The sequence below is a fragment of the Camarhynchus parvulus genome, chromosome 12, assembly GCF_901933205.1.
Source record: "Camarhynchus parvulus chromosome 12, STF_HiC, whole genome shotgun sequence".
Lineage (NCBI taxonomy): Eukaryota > Metazoa > Chordata > Aves > Passeriformes > Thraupidae > Camarhynchus > Camarhynchus parvulus.
The window spans coordinates 1033751-1054169 of record NC_044582.1 but is presented as its reverse complement, the minus strand read 5'-3'; the positions used below and the strand labels follow the sequence as shown (position 1 = coordinate 1054169).

The window sequence follows — 20419 nt, the reverse complement described above, 5'->3', positions numbered from 1 at the left end:
CCCCGCGCCGCCCCGGGGCCCGCTCCCGAGAGCGCTCCCGCACCTCTCCCGGGGCTCTCCCGCCGCGGGGAACGGGGCCGGAGCCGCGCCGGGATGGGGCGCGGGCATGGGATGCGGGGATGGGATGTGGGGATGGGATACAGGGATGGGATGCTGGAATGGGATACAGGGATGGGATACAGGGATGGGATGCGGAGATGGGATGCGGAGATGGGATGTAGAGCTGGGGATGCGGTGCGCGGATGGGGCGCTCGCCGAGCCCCCGCCGGCCCCCCGGAGGAGCGGCCGCCGTTACTTAAGCGCATCCCGGCGGCGGCGGGGGAGGCGGGGAGCGGCGGGCCCGGCGCAGGGACGGCCCGCGCCCCTGCCCATGCCCGGCTCCGAGCGCGGCGGGGGCGCGGGCGCTGCCAGGCGACGGGCGAGCCCGGCTGCGGCTCGGGCAGGGCGGGACGGGCGCGGGGACAGCGCCGTGCGGCGGGGCCCGGGCGGCTCCGGGCGGCTCCGGCGGCGGCTCCGGCTCCCCGGCCGGCAGCCCTGCCCTCGCTCGGCGGCGGGGGCCGAGCGGCAGCAATGGCGGCGCGGGGCCGCCGCCCGCCCGGGCAGCCGCGGCTCTAGGAGGGGACGCGCGGGGCCGCGGGGCGCCGCTCCCCGCCGGGCTATTTATTCCTCCCCTCTCGCTTAAGTTGCCAGCGGAGCGCGCTGGCCGGCGCCTGCCCCCCCCGCGCCGCGGAGGTGCGGGGCGGCCATGGAGAGCCCCGCCGAGAACCCCAGCAAGGCGGCCGAGTACCTGAAGGAGCTGAACAAGATTATCGAGACGCAGCAGGAGCTGCTGGAGAAGCAGAAGCGGAGGATAGACGAGCTGGAGCAGCAAGTGGCCAAGTTGTACCACGAAAACGCCTGCCTGCAGGACGAGCATCACCGGCACCTGGCCACATGCCGGCTCCAGCAGGGCGTCCCCCCCGCGCCCCCGGGGGTGCTGAGCGCCATCCAGGAGAACGCCAGGCACGAGAAGTAAGCGCTGTCCGCCTTTCTTTGCCCTTTTCGCGCAGGGGGTTTCCCTAGCGGGGTTTCCCTTCCCTTTCCCCTCCCGCCTTCGGCCGCCCGAGGCTGGCGGCAGCGGGACTCCCTGCGGGGTGTGCCCCGGGGCGAGCCCTGGGTGGCTCGGGGGACAGCGATGGGCTGCGGAGGGGTGGCCCCAGCCTCGGTGCCCGTGTCTCACTCGCTCCCTGGCCGGGCTCCCGGCGGGTTTCGAGCCGGGTCTCCCCGGCTGCCCCGCCGGTCGTGCCCACGGCTGTCCCTGCGGCCGCCGCCGCCCGCGGCGCTCGGGGGATGCCCCGGGCAGAGCCGCGGTCGCTGGGAGCAGCGGGGCCAGCCCTGTCCTTCTCCCCGTACGCGTTCGCTGCCGGTCCGAGCGCCGCGGGGAGCGGGGGTACCCGGCGGGGGGAGCCGCCCGCCCCCCGGAGATGCCCCGGGAGCTGCCCAGGAGCGGCCCCTGGCTCCGGCCGCTATCGAAAGTGACCCGGCCAGGGGTCAGTAAACATTGGCGCGCTCGCCACCGGCGGGCTGGCCCGGGCCAGCGCCACTCGCCCCGCTCGGGCCGCCTTCGCTGCCGGCCGCCGCATCTATTCCAGCCTCTCTAAGCTGTAATTAATCGTCTGCGCTTCCCCAGCGCTGGGAAAGCCGCTTAGTTGCGCGGTTCCGAAGCAGCAGGGATTCGGGAATAGCAAGAACTGAGGTCGGCGCTTTCCCGGCGTGTTTTTACTTCTGGAAAAGTATTTAAGGCTTGGCTTTCCCGGAAGCGGAGTGGGAAAAGCATGCATGGGATTACGAGCCCACTTCTCCGCTTGACACAGCACAATGGGCTGTTTGTGATGCGCTGCGCTCGAATTCCTCGGGTTTATAAATACAGACGCGGCGGCTCCCGGCCGCCGCCAGCCCCGGGATGCGGATACGGCATCGCCTGAGCGAGGGCGAGCCCCGGACCGAGCCCCGGACCGTGCGGGGTGCCCGGGGTGCCCGTCCTGCTGCGGGAGGCGCCGCTCGCTGGCCCGGGGCAGAGGCTCGGGCAGCCCCGCTGGGCTCGGCAGCATCGCCCTCCGGAGAGCGGCGTCGGGCAGGGATGTCCCGGGAGCTCCCGCTGGCACGGGGCAAGCGCCGCTGCCGCCGCTGCCGTGCTCGGAGACGGCGGTGCTGGCGCTCCGAAGCAGCGTTTGCTCAGCGCTGCTGTGGAGGCTGCAGAAGGGTCGCTGGTCACTCAGCGTCCCCTTTGCCTGCTCCTGCTCGCAAGCCTTGCCCCCTGCCAGGGGAGCAGACTGGGAAGGGAAGTGGCTCTGCCTCCCCAGCGCCCTTCTTGCTGTCAGCGTGAGCAGGGCTTCTTTCCCTGCGATGCTGGGGTAATCACTTTAGTCTTTTTTTATAAACCGAGATGTCTCTCTGAAAGTAAATAGCTCATTTAATAAACTGGAGAGCATGCTGTCATTCATCAATCAATCAATCAATCAATCAATCAATCAATCCCCTAAGGGGAAAGAGGTGTTTCTAGAAAATGTGGAATATTTACTAATCCTATCCTGTGCCTCCATGTCCAGTACCCGAGTATTTTCGTGGCTGTGCTTGTAGTACAAGATGTCAACTCAGCTATCTTGTCCCATTTGTCTCTTGTAAACGACATTACCAAAAATTGTACAAATGGCTTGCCTTGTTTGATAATATTTCTCCTCTGCAGCCCAGGACTCATTTGCAGAGCCCTCCTTGGGCAGGCAGCTCTGGGCACTCGGAGGCTTTTAAGTCTCTTAAGTGGATTTGATGCTGGGATCAGAATTAATCTGGGATATTTATGGCAGACTTGTATTGCTTTGAGGCATAGCCTGGGGGCTTAGTGGGGAGCTGGGAGCCGGCCCTGTGCAGCTGGCCGGGCCCTTGGCCCACGTGCCTGCCTGGGGAGCCACAGCCTCAGGGCCACCTTCAGCTGAGCAGCCCTGCTCTCCCCTCTCCTCCCCCAAAATTGTTCTCCCGGGAGAGGGAGCCCCTTCTGCTCTGCAGGTGGCCCTGCCTGGCTGGGTGGCTGTGTCACACCCGTGGGCCTGGCACAGGGGCTGTGCTGTGCCTGCTGAGGCCCCACGCTGTCCTGAGCAGGGACAGGAGCCACTCGTGGCATCAGTTCATTCTCTGGCTGGATGCAAAAGATGGAGGAAGTCTCCAGCTTGGAAAACAGAGAATAATGCCCTTGTCTTAAAGCCTTCTCCCAGTCCCACGGTTCCCTCAGCTTCCTGGCAGCCCAGCCCGCAGATTCCAGGGGTCTGGAGCTTTGCTCTCAGGAGCTCAGCCTCAGTTTCCTCTGACCCAATTGTCCCATTCACCTGGGGGATGTGTGGGTGGGCATGAGGATCCCTGGTTTGCTGAAGTGCAGTGTCAGGTGCCAGTGATGCTGAAATGGGCAGTGACCACTGCTCCTCCTGACACTTTTGTACTTCAAAGCTAAAAATAATGGAATCCTTTTTAAAGGAAACCAGGCTTCTCCTAATCAAATACACCACGGCTTTTAGAGCTTGGCTTGTACCTTGACTTGAACAACTTTTCTGAACTGCTTGGACTCCTGTCCTGCAGCAGCTCCACCTGTGTGAGGAGGCTGTGGCTCCCTGACAGGGGTCCCATATTGCCAGATGTGGTTAACTTGTATAAAAGGAAGCATGGAAAAGTTATACTAGATAATATGGCTATGGTTAGGTCTTAATAAAAGATAGTAAAGAAATCTGACAACCTAAACAACAAAATCCACACAAGTCCTAAAAGTTTTTAGTTGTTACAATGGAAGGAATATACAGGTGAAGGCTGCTTAAATAATTTGGAAAAGCTGGTGTAGTTATAGAAATTCTGTAGCTTGTGAGGAGGAGAACTCCTTGTTAATGAGCCCTGAGATAAACTTCTGGAAGAAAGAAGCTCAGTCCAATAGTATGCATATAAATATATAAAAATAAGCTGGTTTATGCACTTATGAAAATCCCAGAGTGGGAAAAAAGTTTCTTTTGTGCCAGTTGCTGATGGAAGAAGGGAGGGAGGAGCAGAGGGCTGGGTGAGCAGGTGCAGGTGTGCTGCTTATCCTACAAGGACAGACCAAGAAAGGTTTGGGGGCAGTCTCACTGTTTTTACAATGATTTGCTGAGAGCAAATCAACATTAAAATGCACTCGTGGAAATGAGAATAGTTGATAATGAGGCTTTGTTAGGTGTGATGAATCAGCATGAGGAAGACAACAATAGGTGTTTAACTCATTAAGGTGTTTAACTCTGAGTTGCATAAGACTAATGTTGAGTGAATCCATTTCATTTAATGTTTGAGAAGCAGCAAGAGCCTCTAGAGCTCAGCTCCTCAGTGTAAGTCAATAATGCACTTTTTTGGGGGTGTAAACCCAAATGCACTGCATTTTCTCACACCTGTACAAGGATGGTTTTGTGTGTCTGAGAACTCAACACTGGCCCCTCTCAGCTTAGGGAGGGATGTTTGTGCTTATCCTAATCAGTTAAAAACTGTGCTGCTTTTCCGTGGAGAAGGTGCCTGCTGAGAGGCTGAGCAGGAGGCTGAGCAGAGCTGTCTGCTGAGACAGAACAGTCTGAAGGGCTGTGTCTGCAGCTCGGTCTGAGATCTGCACCTGGCCTGGCTGATTTATTTTTAAATGAATCTGGGGCTGGTTTTGTTCCCTGGGCCATGGCAGCCCCGGGTTGGAGCTGTGAGACACCCCCAGAGTGTCTGGGAGCCGCCGGGGTGCCGAGGTGTGCTGGGAGCAGCTGAAGTTGTTGCTCTGGCGACAGTCACATGTGAAGGCTCCTTGTGCCCTACATAAGCCAGCTTGTGACTTGGCCTGTGGCTGAGCTGCCCTGCACAGCCTCAGCAGCAGGCCAGACTCTGCATTAGTGTAGAGACCAGCAGGGCTTGTTTTCTCTGCCTCCAGAGATGTCCTTTGCTGAGACAGGCTGTGTGAATGACGCAAATCCCATCTCCCTCCCGCGCCGCGCTCCAGCAGCAGCGTGTTTGTGTTTGTGTGCTCCACTGGAGGAACCCAGCAGCTGCTCCTGGAGGCTCCTGTTTGGGCAGCTTCTGCCTCCTCTGCCTCCTTGGCAGCAGGGATGGAGATGAAGTGCTGCTGCTGGCTCCTGTTTCTCCAGCAGCTGCTGGGGAAGTGTGCTTTGTGCCTGGAAGTCTGCGGTGCCAGGGCAGTTCTTACAGGGATGCACCTCTGTGTGTTTGTCTGGCTCAGCTGCTGAGGAATGCATCCATGAGGGAAGCACTGTTGAGTCCAGGGTGAGCAGGTTATTCCTGCAGGGTGCTGTGTGTCCTGTCAGCCCTGTAGCAGGCAGGGATGGTGTAATTCCAGCTCTGGGCAGAAACTTGCACTCCAAATAACTTTAAAGAGCCCTGTTTGCTTCATTTTCAATCCATAATTGGAACAGTGGGACTGCTGAGCCCTGAGAGTGAGGGTTTCACACTGAAGGGAGTGCTTTTGCTTTTGAAGCCCTCATTTTAGGGTCATTATTGTGATTTGGACAGCAGCACAGGGGTGAGCATCCCTTAGAACAGGCATTTGTGCTGCTGGCAGGCTGCAGGGAATCAATAGTGTGAGGAAGAAGATGTGAACTTGCTAACTAAACTCAGCTAAATTATTTTGGATCTCTGAAATATTGGCCAATTCTGGTACTTAATGTCTGCTAAACATTCAGCTAAATGATAACACATAAAGACAAATTCGTTTGCAAGCTGATGTGTGCTGTATAATCAATAAACCAAGGCAGGGAGGGGGTGCCAGGAGCACAGGGATGAGAGAGCAGAGTGCTGGTTATCAATAAAGTTCCTGGGAAGTCAGAGGGGGGAGGGAGAACGTGGTCCAGAAAGAGAACAGCAGAAATAGAGCGTTGTTTTGGGAGAGGAAAACCAGTGTAGCAGAAAGTAACCCATGCTGTAACACAATAGCTTTAAAGATGGTTTTGAAACTTGAAGTAAACATGTCCCATTTAGAGCAGAGCAATGCCAAAGAATTACCAGGACTCACTGGATGTGGAATCCTCCTCTGAGGAAGCTTTTTATTGTGCTGACACAGAGCACAGCTTTTGAGCCTTCTTGAGCCTCCCAACTTTGCAGTTGTGTTCTGAACTTTAAGAACAAAGTGCATTTTCGTGCTGCTTGCTGCTTTGATGGCCTTCCTTATGAATTCACTCTCGAGGAAACTGAAAAGCACGTCCAGAGATGCACTTGTGGCAAAGATCTGGAAATGTGCATGGATGCTGGGGCCTGCTGAGCCCCTGAGAGCTGCTGTGATTTCTGAGGACCAGGTCTGAACCTCCCTCCCTTCCCTCCCTCCAGGCCAGCCTGGATGTGCTGCTCTGTGCACACACAGGTGTGGAGCTCCCAGCAGGGCACTGCTGGCTGTCCCCACCCACGGAGGGAAGGGAAGGGCTCTCCTGCTCTGCAGTGCCACTCTTGGCTGCGTTTTACCAGAAACCACAGCAGCCAGAGCAGCAGGATGGCCCCTGGGGAAGGAGGCTCTCACTGCAGCACCTCCATCTGTCCTTGGCTCCTCTTGTAGGACTTGGCAGGTTTGGGTTGGTGCACCAGGCAATGTTTTTGGGGTCAACCCTAAAAGTCAGTGCTGCTTCTGAGCTTCCTGCTGGGTGGGGATGCTGAGCTTTGTCTGCTCCAAGTGACAAACTTTGGGAGGAGCTGAAGAACAGACATGCACGTTTCTGGACCTTGCAGCCTCCTTGCCCTGGTTATTTGCTCAGGAGGACAAGGCTCCTTCAGTCCTTAGGGAAGGTGTGTTCTGGCAAAAAAACAAACCAAAAACAACAGTTGCAGCTCTTTTGAAAATCTGAAGCAAAATACAGCACACCCAAAAAAGTGTCTTCAGGAAGAGCTGATTTGAGGGCAGATCACAGAGCTCTGAAAGAAAAAGAGCCAGGCATTTCAAGGTGTTTTCTTACAGCATACTGATGGGGGACTAAATTATTAACATTGAAATAGTAAATTCTTAAATCCTCCTTGCCAGCAGCATCTCAAAAAGCTTCATTTGATTTTTTTAGACCCAGCAGAAGAAGTTGATGTGCTGGTCAGTGGTGCTGAGCTGAGCCCAGAGTGGGTGCAGAGGCTGAGCCTTCCTCCAGGGATTTCCTGAGGGCAGGGGGAGCAGCCCCTGCCTGACACTGCTCAGGCTGGTGGCTGTGCTGTGCTGCAGACCCACAGAGCAGCACTGCATGTCCCTGGAGCTCATGGTCAGCTGGGGCCACAGCCCCACTCTGGGCAGAGCTGCCCCAACCTGGGGGCTCAGCTGGGGTTGCCATGCCCACTTTGGGGGCTCAGCTGGGGTTGCCATGCCCAGCCTGGCCAGAGCTGCCCCCAGAGCAGGCAGCCTGTCCCAGGTGGGTTTGTTCCATGTGCTCTGCCCCAGGCTCCTGCGTGCAGGTGCAGGGAGGTCAGGCCATGCCAGGCCCCAGGAGGTGTGTGGGAAGCTGCTTAGGTAAGTGGATTTTGCAGGTCAGAAGTAATTCCTGATGTGCAGCCCACACTTGCATTATTCTAATTTGATCCCATCATTCCAACTCAGGCCCTCTCTATTATGTTAATTGCACCTTTTTTTGGTGTGTTTTGCAGCCTGCAGATACTTTCAGGCTGTACCTGCCAGCGCTCCTGCCTTTCATCTTAGCTCAGCGAGCCTGTGAATGAGGTTGTCATAATTCCTTTCTGCCCGTGTCCCTGCCTAATTGCACTGTTTTTCTCAGCAGAATTGTAGAATTGGAAATGGAGACAGCATGAACAGGCTGTGGTGCAGCAGGGCAGCGTGGTTGGAAGAGATGGATGTGATGGTGCATCCTGCTGGCTGCTGGGTACCTGTCCCTGGGCTGCTCTCTTCCCCACATTCCTTGCTAGGAATTCCTCTCCAGATCCTTCATAGCATTTCCTAAAATACTGGAATTCTCAGCTGTTGTAGCAACTGTGCTACAGTGGGAGATGCTGGTATTGCTGCCCAGAAATGTGGGTAGGGATTGATGCTGTTAATGGTCATTGCCCTGTGGTTGAGGACAGGAGCAGGAGGCGTCTCAGTCCCTCCTGCTGCCCTGTTCCCTGCCCTTGGCACAAGGAGCAGGGGGACTGATGGCTCTTTTACAGCTGGGCAAGTCAGAGTTAATGATCTTCTCCTAATGGGCTGCTCAGCTGGGCTGAGAAATGGTTGTGTTAAACTGCACACTTGAGACAAACAAGACTCTTAAAATCCTGGGTGCCCTCGTGGCTCTAAACCAACTTGTTTGAGTTTAATGATGTTGTTTGTGTGGTTTGTGGCAGGAAAAACTAATAATGTTAAAATCAGAGAATGAATCCCAGGCTGGTTTGGGTTGGAAGGGACCATAAATCATCCAGTGCCACCCCTGCCATGGCAGGGACACCTCCCACTGTCCCAGACTGCTCCAAGCCCTGTCCAGCCTGGCCTTGGGCACTGCCAGGGATCCAGGGGCAGCCGCAGCTGCTCTGGGCACCCTGTGCCAGGGCCTGCCCACCCTCACAGGGAGGAATTCCTTCCCAATATCCCATCCAGCCCTGCCCTCTGGCAGTGGGAGCCATTCCCTGTGTCCTGTCCCTCCATCCCTTGTCCCCAGCCCCTCTGCAGCTCTCCTGGAGCCCCTTCAGGCCCTGCAAGGGCTCTGAGCTCTCCCTGGAGCCTTCTCCTCTCCAGGTGAGCACCCCCAGCTCTCCCAGCCTGGCTCCAGAGCTGAGTTTTCTGCAAAGTGGCCAAAATATTTGAAGAGGTTGAAGTGCTGCAGAACAGAGCAGTTTTCCCAGCAGAACCTGAATCCCTGACTGGCAGGTTTTATTCCTGGCTGTTGTGTCCTGTCGGGTGTGGAGCTGTGACCCCGGGGGAGCCTCCATCCCTCCCCATCCTCATCCTGGTCCTGATCCCGGTCCTGACCCCGGTCCGTATCCCAGTCCCTGTCCCCATCCCTCCCCGATCCCGGTCCCCATCTCTATCCCGGTCCCTGTCCCGGTCCCGGTCCTGATTCCCATCCTTGTCCCCATCCCTGTCCCCATCCCCATCCCAGTCCCCATCCCCATCCCGGTCCAGGTCCCGGTTCCCATCCTGGTCCTGATCCCAGTCCCCATCCCTGTCCCCGTCCCCATTCCTGTCCTGATCCCGGTCCCCATCCCCATCTCGGTCCCCATCCCTGTCCCCATCCCCATCTCGGTCCCCATCTCCATCCCTCCCCATCCCCATCCCGCTCCCGGGCCGTGCTCCCTCTGCTGGCTCCGCTCTCCCTGCTCAGCTGCAGAGCCACATCTGGAGCGTGGGACTGTTTCCAATGGCAACACCTCCGCTCCTCCTGCCTCTCCCCAGACGGCGGAAGGGCTGCTGCGAGCGCAGCTGAAGATTCATGAGCGAAGTTTTGTCTTGAAGTGCCGAGGGAAACTTTCTTTTCAAGTGGTGCCGTTTTAAAACGTTCGCAGGAAAGGAATTATTCTGCTGCGAGGTGTCTGAGTAGACTGAGGGAGTGCTACTGCTGTGCTAGATAAGAAAAATGCTGCCACTGAGTAGCTCTCTATAGCGACTGATTGAAATATAATATACATTATTTGCATGTTAATAAGATTTCTAGCCAGACTTCCCCAGCAAACACAAGTGGAGACAAAGGCCTGCATGTCATACATCTGTAACTGCAGCACAGCAATTCAGATTTGCTAAATGTGAATTCACTTCATCCTGTAATGAGGCAAAGAAAGCAGCAGGGGAAGGTGGGGAAGCAATCTCCTGGCCTTCTGCAGGGTTTGGGATGCAGCTGGGAGTTGATGTTTGTCAGGGTTTTCCATCTTTGCTGGGTTTCTCCTGGCTCACAATGACTGCAGGTGACTTGGGAGCGTTTAATTGCTGCTTTTGGGCTTGGAACATGGAGCTATGGGGGAGCACAGGGAGATTGTCCTCAGACAGGGATTCTGTTGGGGGATCTGAAACCCTGGTGGAGTTAAATCTGGCCAGGGACATCAAGGACAACAAGAAAACTTCCACAGGAATGTCAGTGGTGAAGGGATGAGTTGGGAAAACGTGGGCCCTGTGCAGAAGGAAACACACCTGGTGACCTGGGACAAGGAAGGGGCTGAGGCCACCCAGCTCTTGTGTAACCAAAGAATCCTCTCTGAAGTTCTGACTGCATCTCAAGAGCAGAGCAGCTGTTGGTAATCACTGAGTTAATAAGACACAGCTGTGGGGTGGTACCTTCACTAGGGAGGTGTCAGTGGGACCTGAGTGTCCCCAGGTGAGTGTCCCAGGAGGAGCTGGTGGGAGCTCAGTGCTCAGGGGAATGCTGGGGCTGGTTACAGGTAAGAAATGGGACACTTTAATGTGAGTAAATCCTTTATTGGGAGTAAATACTTTAATGAGAAGTGGGCACAGCCTCTCTTTGCTTGACTGGTCCAGGTTGCCTCAATTTCAGAGGTTCACTGCAGCGATGTTTTGTTTTTTCTGTGAATGTAATGTCTCTCTGCTCACTCGTGGGGAATATAAAATCTTGTTTGTTTGTCTTCTGTGTGCTATTAATGGTCCTGGAAATACAGTGAAATGTCAGGGATGCATGTGAGTCATTGCAGACAAATGATTGGCTTCCAGTTCAGGTCCCATCAATCTGCAGCCTTGATCTCTTGGTATGGTTTTCTGAATTTGGAAAGTTATATTTCACTAGAATTAAGGCGATTTTTTGGGGTTTTTTTGACAAATGATAAGAAAGCAAACCCACTTGTAATGGATTGTGGTAGATAACAATATTCTTTTAGCATGGTTCTTTGGCAGGACAGGCAGGGCACTGAGCCTTTGGGTGCACCCAGAGGTGCAGGGGTTGTTTGCCAGGTCTGCTCTGGGGATGCTCTCCTCAGTGCTGTGCTGGAGCTCAGAGCAGGGCATTGAAGGGGAAGGTCCATGGCAGGGCAGGGGATGTGAGCTGCCCTGAGTCCCATGCCCAGGGCAGGCTGCAGCTGGGATTCCCCTGCTGTGGTGCAGCTGGGACCTTGTGCTGTGCTGGCTTTGGAGGGACCTCAGGGGCTTGCAGAGCCCTGAGCCATCCTTCTTCTCCATGCTGGGTGCTCACCTGGCTCTTCATCTTCCTTCTGCCAGGGAATTCAGAGCAGGAGCTGGCTTAGAAACCTTCTGCTTGATGCTCCTTTGTTCCCCCCATGGCTGCCTTGGGAGGCAGGCAGGTGTTCCTCTGGAAATTTAAGCATTGTTGTTCGCACCCAAAGCACCCTGACAGATCATTATTGTAAATCCTTGGCTGGAGTGCCAGGATCCAGTGGCACCATGACCCGGGCTGTGTGTGCTCTGTGTTCCCTGGGGTTTAGGCTGCCTTTCTCCAGCTCGTGCTGTGGTGTCCTTTGAGAGCAGGTTGGGCTGTTTGTGTGGAAAGTCCTTGTAGTGACAGCAAAGAAGGAATTCACAGTTGTAGGAATATCCCCTGGGGGTTTTATTTGCTGCTGGGAGTTCTGATTAATGGCTCTGTGTTGTGGAGAGCAGGTATATTTTGACTTTTCCTTGCATTCCATCTTTCTGTGTAGCCCAGGGCAGAAGAAGAATTTGATTTTGGCTTTGAGCTGAAGAAGCTGAGTGCACTCCAAAGAAAATCTCCTTTAGTCTGTTCATCCTGCCTGGCTCTCTGCTTCACCTAGGCAGGATTGTGGGTGGGCATTCTCAAACCCTCAGTATGATTCTTGGTAAAATTCACTGCTAAAACCAAGCCCTCTGTCCTGATCTCTTTAAAGGCAAAGATGGCCTTTATCATTTTGTATCTCAATTCATGCACGTAACCTGGGTGTGCAATGCCACAGAGGTGAGCAGCGTCTCTTACAGGAAGGCAAAGTGGGGATGTCTGACCCTTCCCATGGCTCCATCCTGGAGGATTTTGCCCTTCACTTAGCACAGCCTTTCCTGGGGCTGATTGAGACCCGAAGATGAGGCCCTGCTCTGCAAGGGGGGGCTGGGATCCAATGCAAATGAACCAGCTAGATCTGAATAAGGAAAAAAAAATCTATGTTCAGCTTTCAGGCTTGGTTCTATTTTAAGCTTTTAATTGAGTCCACCACTTCTTGAGCGCTTGAGGTCGTCAGGGGTTGAGAGAATGACTTTGTCTTTCAGGAAGGGAGGAAGCTGACTTTATTTCAGGTTTGCTGAGGTTGTGACACCAGTGCTCTATAGAGTTAGTGCTGACACGGAGCACTGCCCCTGCCCAGTGGGCTGTGTTTGGGCTGTGCCAGGCAAGTGTTTGGAGATGAAAGTGCCAGGTGTGGAAGGGAGGAGGATCAGGAGTGAAGGAACTTACCTGTGACCTTCTTTCCAAATGGCTTGGGAGGAAAACTTTGAAGGCAGTGATCTGAGCCTGTGCATGGAATTCAATAGCTGCTCCTGGCTTGCACTGCAAGGAAATTCTAAAAGGGTGATAAAAATGACTTCACATAAGGTAGGAGAAACCTTTTGAATCAAAGGTTGAGAGATCTCCCTGCTCATATTTATTTCAAGTGGCATGCAGCTTGCCAGGCCCATGCCAGGCTCCTGTGACTGTGTCTTGCTATAGATGGAGCTCACCTTAGTGCTGGTTTAATATTTAATCAGAGCCTGGTGTGCAGGTGACTGGAACTGAAGGAGGGAGGCAGGGAAATTAATTTCTGCTCCTGCTTTCCCCCGTTGCCAGGGTTGTGCCTTACAAATTTCCTGGCCTTTGGTGCTTAAAAAGTGAATGGTTGGGCTTGGATCTGGATTCTGTGTTGAGGAGCACAGGTTGCTTTTAATCCTAAAGAGGAGATTTGCTGAAATCTCTTCAGAGCACAGCGATTAAATGGGGTTTTGGTTGTGCACAAGTGCTGCAGCAGTGCAGTCCTGTGCAGCATTAAGGTGGGTGCCAGGACCAGGGGCATGGGATTACCAGGGAAGAATGATGAGGAGGACTCCATGATATCAGAAGGCTAATTAATTACTTTATTATACTATATTATTCGATACTATATTACACTACATCTAAACTGAAACTGCACAAGCACCCAACAAAACCAAATCCTGATTGTCTCCTGACTGACCTCAGGACACAGCTTGCAGAGATTGGTCAAGAAAACAAAACCACTCACACCAGAATCCAATCAAGCAAATTCCTTCAGGTAAATAATCTTCCAACACATTCCACATGTTCCAAAACACAGAGGCAATAAATGAGGTAAGAATTGGTTTGATCTCTGTGCTTATTCAGGAAAAACCTGAGAGAAGGAATTGTGTCTGTCTCTGTTCGGAGGGTGTGAATGCCACGCAGGGGATCCTGCAGGCTGTGCTCCCTGTGCAGTGTCCCTGTGTCCCCCTGGAGCTGCTGCTGTTCCTGGGGCAGCTCTGGGGGCTGCAGGGATGAGCTCAGGAGCAGCTCGGTGTGGGAGCACACACCCCTCAGTGGGCTGTGCTGGAGCCTGGGCAGGGCTCAGGGCTGTCCAAGGGCATCAGTGACACCTCGGGGTCTCCAGGGGCACTTCACACCTTAGAGGAAGCCAAGAGTCCTTGGAAAAGCAGAGAGAACCTCGTGGTTTGTGTGGTTTTTCCTACTCTCTGCTCTCCTTCAATGGAGTGACAACTTTAGGGTGGTAGAAATGTTCCTGTCTTGGAAGTGATCACTGAGATCCTGCTGCTGCTATTGGTGCTCCAGAATAGATACCAGGCTCTCATCTCACAGGGTGTTTTTATGTGCTGGGAGTGTTTTTTTTTTTAAATTTTTTTCTTCACCTGCCTTTTTTTTTTTACCCATCTGACAACTTCCTCCAGTGATCTGATCTGCACCCAAATGCATCTGATCAGAGCAGCTCCTGCTCAGGGGGATGAGGGTTCTCTGCCCTCTCTCTTGCTTGCTCTGAAAGCAAGAAAGGAGAATTCTTTAAAGCACATTGCAGAGTTATGTAACTTCTTGAGCAAAGTGCTTCCCAGCACTGAGCATTCCTTATTATGTAATGTGAGACATCACCAGAACTTGCTGACACAAGCCATGATCTTCACCTCCACTTGCTCATGAAAAACCTGTTATTTCCTTGACCTCACTTGCCTCTGAGGACTGTGGGCACTATTAGGGCCTCGTTGGAGTATTTTACTCTGGAGTAAGGGAAAACTGCTGGTAAATCAGGTGCCAGTCTGAGCTGAGGGAGTGCTGTGTGTGGTGTGAGTCTGTAGCTTTGCTCCTGTGACACTGCTCTTGTTTTAAGTGCCTTTTTGCCTTTAAATAAGTGCTTCCCAGGCTTTGAGCAAGGAGCAGAGGTGGTTTCTGTGTGGCATGGCATGACCCTCTCAGACTGTTTGAGTCATCTTGCTGTGAGTGAAGGAAATCATTGAACATCTCAGGATGAGATGAAGAGTCCTTTTCCAGCTAATGTGATTTAATTTGGAATACACTTTGCTCATGCTGACAATGCAATGAACCTCAGCATCACCAGCATACTTAACCACCCTCACAAAGGCACCTGGCAAAGGTCACCAGAGCTTTGCTTAACAATTCAGCTCATGCAGGTCTGGAACTTGGTCAGTCTTTGTGCATTATGCTGATTTATGCTCTGGTATTCTGTCTAGGAATAGATTGTGTGAAGTGGCTGTTCAGCAGCCTGCTGTTGTAATAATAAATGCCATGGAACTGGTGAGATAGGCTCTGGGATTTTGGGGGTGATTCCAGTGCTCAGAAGACTGACCAGGTATCACAACTGGTTCTGTTTTCCCCAGGGACATTTATGGACTGGAACAAACTAAACACTCAAAGCCTTTTGAGCCAAACTCTTCAAGCTTTCCTCTAAAACCCTTAAAAAAGGACCTAGAAAGAGCATTTAGAGACAAATAGCCAATTTGTAAGCCATCCTGCTCCTTGGTAGCTGAAATGCCAACAAAATATCTCAAATTTATGTCACTTGCTCAGCTGAGCACAGGATTCCCACTTTGCTGCTTGTGCTGAGTGCTGGTTTGGGCTGCTGGAGCTAACAGGGCAGGAGTGCCAGTGAGGCAGGAGCTGCTGCTGGTAGGGATCTCCTGGCTGCCCCAGAGCTGCTCCTTCCCAGAGGATGGGACTGTGCAGGAGTCTGCCTGGGCAACTCATGTCCACTACACAACATCACCAATTGCAATGTTTGCTGTAAGGCAGGGAAAGTAACAGCGAAGACTCAAGTGTGCTGCTTCTTGACTTTCTGCCAGCTGATCAGGGAGTGAGTTTTACTAGAATTCTTGGTCAGAATCAACAATATCTTTCTTTAACTGAAGCAGGTTGCTTTTGTTTCTGAATAGCAATGTCAGTGTGGGGTGGCTTGATCTCCATGTGTTCAATTCCTGGGAGATGGAGGAACTCAAATCTCTAATTAGCTGTCTGTTTGAAAGAAGTCAGAGTTCTGAGCTGCAAAAATTGTGTTGTCTGGGATGTGGAAACAGCCAAAATCAACAGCAGTGCCTGGGGATGGGGAAGCTTGGGACGCTGTCAAAGCTGGGAACTCTTCTCTCCTCTCTCCTCTCCTCTCCTCTCCTCTCCTCTCCTCTCCTCTCCTCTCCTCTCCTCTCCTCCCTCTCCTCTCCTCTCCTCTCTCCTCTCCTCTCCTCTCCTCTCCTCCTCTCCTCTCCTCTCCTCCTCTCCTCTCCTCTCCTCTTCTTTTCTCTCCTCTTCTCTCCTCTCCTCTTCTCTCCTCTCCTCTCCATCTAAAGTGTGGAGGTTCTGGTGCTCTGCCCAGTCACTTGAGAAGGTGTGAACAAAGAAGGGTTGAATGCATGAGCTGCTCCAGACCTCCTGGGGGATCACAGGAATGGGAAGTCTTCCTGTAAAGAACACAGGCTGGGAGAGCTGGGGGTGCTCACCTGGAGAGGAGAAGGCTCCAGAGAGAGCTCAGAGCCCCTGGCAGGGCCTGAAGGGGCTCCAGGAGAGCTGGAGAGGGGCTGGGGACAACGGGTGGAGAGACAGGACACAGGGAATGGCTCCCACTGCCAGAGGGCAGGGCTGGATGGGATCTTGGGAATTGTTCTCTGGGAAGGTGGGCAGGCCCTGGCACGGGGTGCCCAGAAAAGCAAGTTGTTCTGTTATTCCTCAGTGTTTAAAAAAATCCTGTCTCAAAATACCACATCCCCAAACAGAGCAGGTAGCAGACTAAATTATTTATCTGCTTAATTTATGATCTCCCCTTGCAGGGCAGCATTTGGAGAGTGAGTGACTTTGTTCTTGTTGTGAATTTCTCTTTCCACTGACCAAGCCCTTTCTCTGATAGAAAGGCTGAGGCTCTTGCTGTAAGCCCTGGTGCTCTTGGGGGATTTCCTCATTTAGAGCAGAGCCCTTCGCCCTGGTCAGCTTTAGGAAGAAGAGCTTTTTTGGTAAGGTTCCTGCCATCCCTGCTCTGTTCAGCTCCTCTAGAAGCACTGCGGATACCCCTCCAGATTTAACTATGGCTTTGCTGAGCTTTCCTAACCTCCAGGAGTTTATATTTGGGGTCCATCTGTTAGCTTGGCCTCACATGACAATTTTGTACAGGCTTTTCTTTTCACTTCCTTCATGGGGATGTGAGTTCTTTACATTTATTGCCAAACTTAACACCAATGTCTAATTCTTCTGATGTCTCACTACCCACGGAGCTGCAGATATTTTTATTTACTTGTGACCAGTAATCCACTGGTGAGCATCAAAGTGCACGCTGAAGGCTTCCTGTTGGTAGGACAGGATTCCAAACAGCAGAAGGCAGCTGCACAGCACCACTCATTAACTATGAATGATGCTGTTCCTGTGTAAATCCCTTGCTTTGGGGTTTGCTGCTTTGGTAGCTCTGGGAGAAGGCTGCTGCTGAGCTGGCTGGGTTATGCTCTGCACCTCTGACAATGTGATTTTTCACGCTGCAGACTGAGCTGAAGGAATACATCACTGCAGCCTTTCTTAAGGCAACTGAAAAACCCAGCCCTGCTCACTCACTTGCTTTGATAGCAAGAAAAAAAAATACTGTTTCCCTTCATAAAAGTAGTGTGGACAATAATTTATACTTTGGAAAACCTGCCTTCCTATTATGTGCTAGTTTTCCTTTAAAAACCCAATAAACACAATGAAAAAACCAAGCCAACAACTAAAAAACCCCAAAACAAAACAACCCAATCCTCAAACTCACCAAAAATCTCAGATTCTGATAGCTTTTCACACCTTGTGCTTTATTTTACCTCAATCAACCAAATGTGGTGAAACAGCCACTGACATCCTTTTGTCCTTCCTCACCCAACAGAATATTCTGTGGTGGTTACACAATTTGAGTTTGTGCTAAATATAGCAGGGGAGTGCTGAAGGAGGGAATCAGCTGTGTCTGCCTGGGACACCTCTCCCTGCTCTCAATCCTCCTGGAGCATTCTTTTCCCATCCCATCCCTCTGCACTCCCTGTGCTGCCTGGGGATGCTCATTCTGGCCAAGGTGAGGTTGAAAAATGAGCTTGAAGTGCTTTGGCTGCCTGGGGGCATCCTCACTGTAATTCTGGATGTTTCTGGCTGTGTCATTTCTCTGCTGCCTTTTTGTGCTGGGACACGAAGCCTGCCTGGGTCAGAGGCAGGAGGGGTGGGGATGCCCCAGCTGCCCTTTTTCCCCTCATGAAAAACACTTTTAGAGCTTTGCAAACAAGAGTGATATGGCACAACTTATGAGTTGAGGCAGTGAAAATGAGCTACAGTGAGATTTCATGTTGATATTTGTGGTTTTGTTTAAAAAAATATATATTTTAATGTAATATCTACAGTGTATTTGACTAAGCAGTCCATTGGACCTTGGGTTTTTCAGGAATTATCCAAATACAGTTTTACTTTAGAAAGCCTTTAACAGTCTTCCTGCACAGCAGCCACATTCTATTTACTAGCTGGATTTTCTTCTGCTTTTGGGTATTTAAATACTTCAAGTTGAAGGTATTGTTTTTAGTTTTGTTTTGTTTTTTTCCCCTTGGAGAACACTTTGTAACTGATATTTATAGTGCTTTCAGGTACACTGGCAGCTCTGTGTTTTTAGAACTGTGTTTTCTTGACGTTATTTTGAAATCTGGTGAAATCCAGCAAGTGGACAGACTTCCTTGAGAGGAGCTACCTGCAGTTGTGGGTAGTTGCTGTTCTAATTCAGATTTTTTTTGCTATTATACAACACTTAAAGCACACAATGAACTTAAAGGAAATTCACTACTGGGTGATTCTGAGAAAAATCTTAGCACTGCAGTAGAAAAGGGCACAGCACAAAGTTTGCTGTAACTTGGACTTAATGACTTAAAAAAAACCTAAAAAACCCCCACCTCCCCACAAAGCAAAATGAACTGCTGTCTGATCTCTTGTTTATAATTAAGTAAATGGATCAACCTGAGGCATTAAGAAGTGTGGCAGGTTTAGCCAGGGCTCTCAGTGGCCAGGGCTGCTGACAAAGCATCAGGATATTCATTAAAGTGCTGAGCCTGTATTTCCTTTGTTGCTCAAGCTGCCAGCAGAATTCCTGAGTAGCCACGAGTGGCTTGTTTGACTTGCAGCTCTCTGTGCTGTCACAGGAGTGCTGGGGCTGGCAGGATTTGGCCCTGATCCGTGGGATGCAGCTGGGAGGGGCTGTGCCACACTTCTGAGGGAGCTCTGCCATTCACATCTCTGTGAATTCACATTTCAGTGCTGCTGAAATTCCAGTTCCATGGAGTGGGCGTAGAGAACCTACTTATAGCACCAGTGCTGGCTGCTGGAACCATCTGCTCTTGGATCCTTGGCATTAATGAAGAGCTTGTTCCTCATGTAAGAAAGGGAAGAAAATCCTCCCAGAACAGCCAGCCTGGAAAACACAGGACTTCCCCCTCTTTCCTCTCCTCCCTCCTAAAAAGGAATTCAGAGAACCCAACTGTAAATGCCACGTGAAATGCAATTAAAAGGGGTTTGTGACTAAATGTCTTGTCTTGCTTGGAACACATCCTCTGGTATTTTTAATCCCAAGTCAGAAACTACTACTGTGTTCCTGCCACCAGTGCTGGAAGGATGTTCTGAGGAGAGGATCAGGAGCGGGCTCCAGCCTTTGTTTACATCTGATTTTGTGCCCACCCCAGTGAAAGATGAGGCTATTGGAAAACTTGCTCCCTTTCTGAGAGGTGCTGATGCCTTAAGTTTTAGATTTCATATTTTCCAGATTCTGTCCTGCATTAGTGTGTAACTCTGAACTCCATAGAAAGTGTCAGCAAGTTCTCCTCACAGCTCAGTCACACAGGACAATCCTTTCCCAGCCCCAGAACCAGGGGCACCATTACAGCTTTGGGCCCAAAAAGTGCAAACAACAGCAAACTGAGGAGAGCAGACTGGGAGGATGGACTGCATCACCTGGAGCTGGAATGGACAATTAACCCCGATATGGAAATGGACCAAAACTTATAAAAGTGTGAAAAGTCATGACCTGGGGTCCATGTTGGGTGTAGCCATGGCTGGGCTCTTGCACTGCCCAAGGTGCATCCTTTGAAGGCCTTTTAATGAATCCTTGCTTTAACACTGCCCTCTCTTCTGGGCAGCCTCTCCAGGCGTCAGTGGGGTGCAGCTCTGCCTTCAGCTGAGGCTGGGCTCTGAATGTCCATCATTAACCCAGGCTGTTGCTCTTGTTCTCTTTGCCATTCCCTCCCTCAAACACCTGCAGCACACGAGCAGCTGTTCTGGTTATTTCTGCCTCTTAGGAAGGGATCACCTTTCTGCACTGAAATTCTGGGCTTGGTTTACAGACTGTTGCTGATACAAGCACTGGGCCAAATAACATCTGTTTGTCCAAACAGATAACGTGAGGACACTTTGTTCTAATTTTTAATTTCTTCTGATTCTGTTAGATGTGAACTTGCTTTTCAAAGGTAACCCTCACAGCACATTTTTGGGTCATCTTTCCCTGATCTTCTTGAGACTGTCATGCACTGATGCTTCTTCTCAGGTTTGGCTGTGCTCTTACAAGTGTAACATGTTATAAAAACCACGTGTGGTAGATCAAGAGAATAAATATGATATCAAATAAATATAGTAGCTTTTATTTGTAGATGTTGACTTAGCTTTATTTGGAAGAGATTACAGTTCTCTTACCCCAGCAAATTTGAAATACAATGTTGATATTGAACTAATGATTCTTTTCTTATCTTGTGTGTGTTCTGGTAGATTATGAGCTGCTTTTATGTGCCTTTTTATAGACCCTGCTCCTGTTTCCAGATCGTGTGTTTCAGGGCCATGAAGTGTAACCTGACGTGGTAAATCTGCTTAGCTCTGGTCTGGCTTGCACAACACGGGATGAGGATGGATTTCAAATTTAATAATGCTGAATGACATCAAGTCCTAGCAAGTTCCTGACTGTCACTCCTTGCAAATGGCTTTATTGGGCTTGTAATTGATGCTTGAGGTAATTAGTGCACACTGCAGGGTGTTAT

General features: G+C 51.6%; 1 protein-coding gene across 1 annotated transcript in view; it reads left to right on the top strand.

Moving 5' to 3' along the window:
• Window positions 1-681: 681 nt before the first annotated feature.
• IQSEC1 (IQ motif and Sec7 domain ArfGEF 1) overlaps window positions 682-20419 on the top strand; it is a 295721-nt gene continuing 275983 nt past the window's right edge. The window contains 1 exon segment of the mRNA XM_030957062.1: window positions 682-1011. Within this exon segment, the coding sequence (XP_030812922.1) occupies window positions 746-1011 (266 nt within the window). The 5' untranslated portion in view covers window positions 682-745.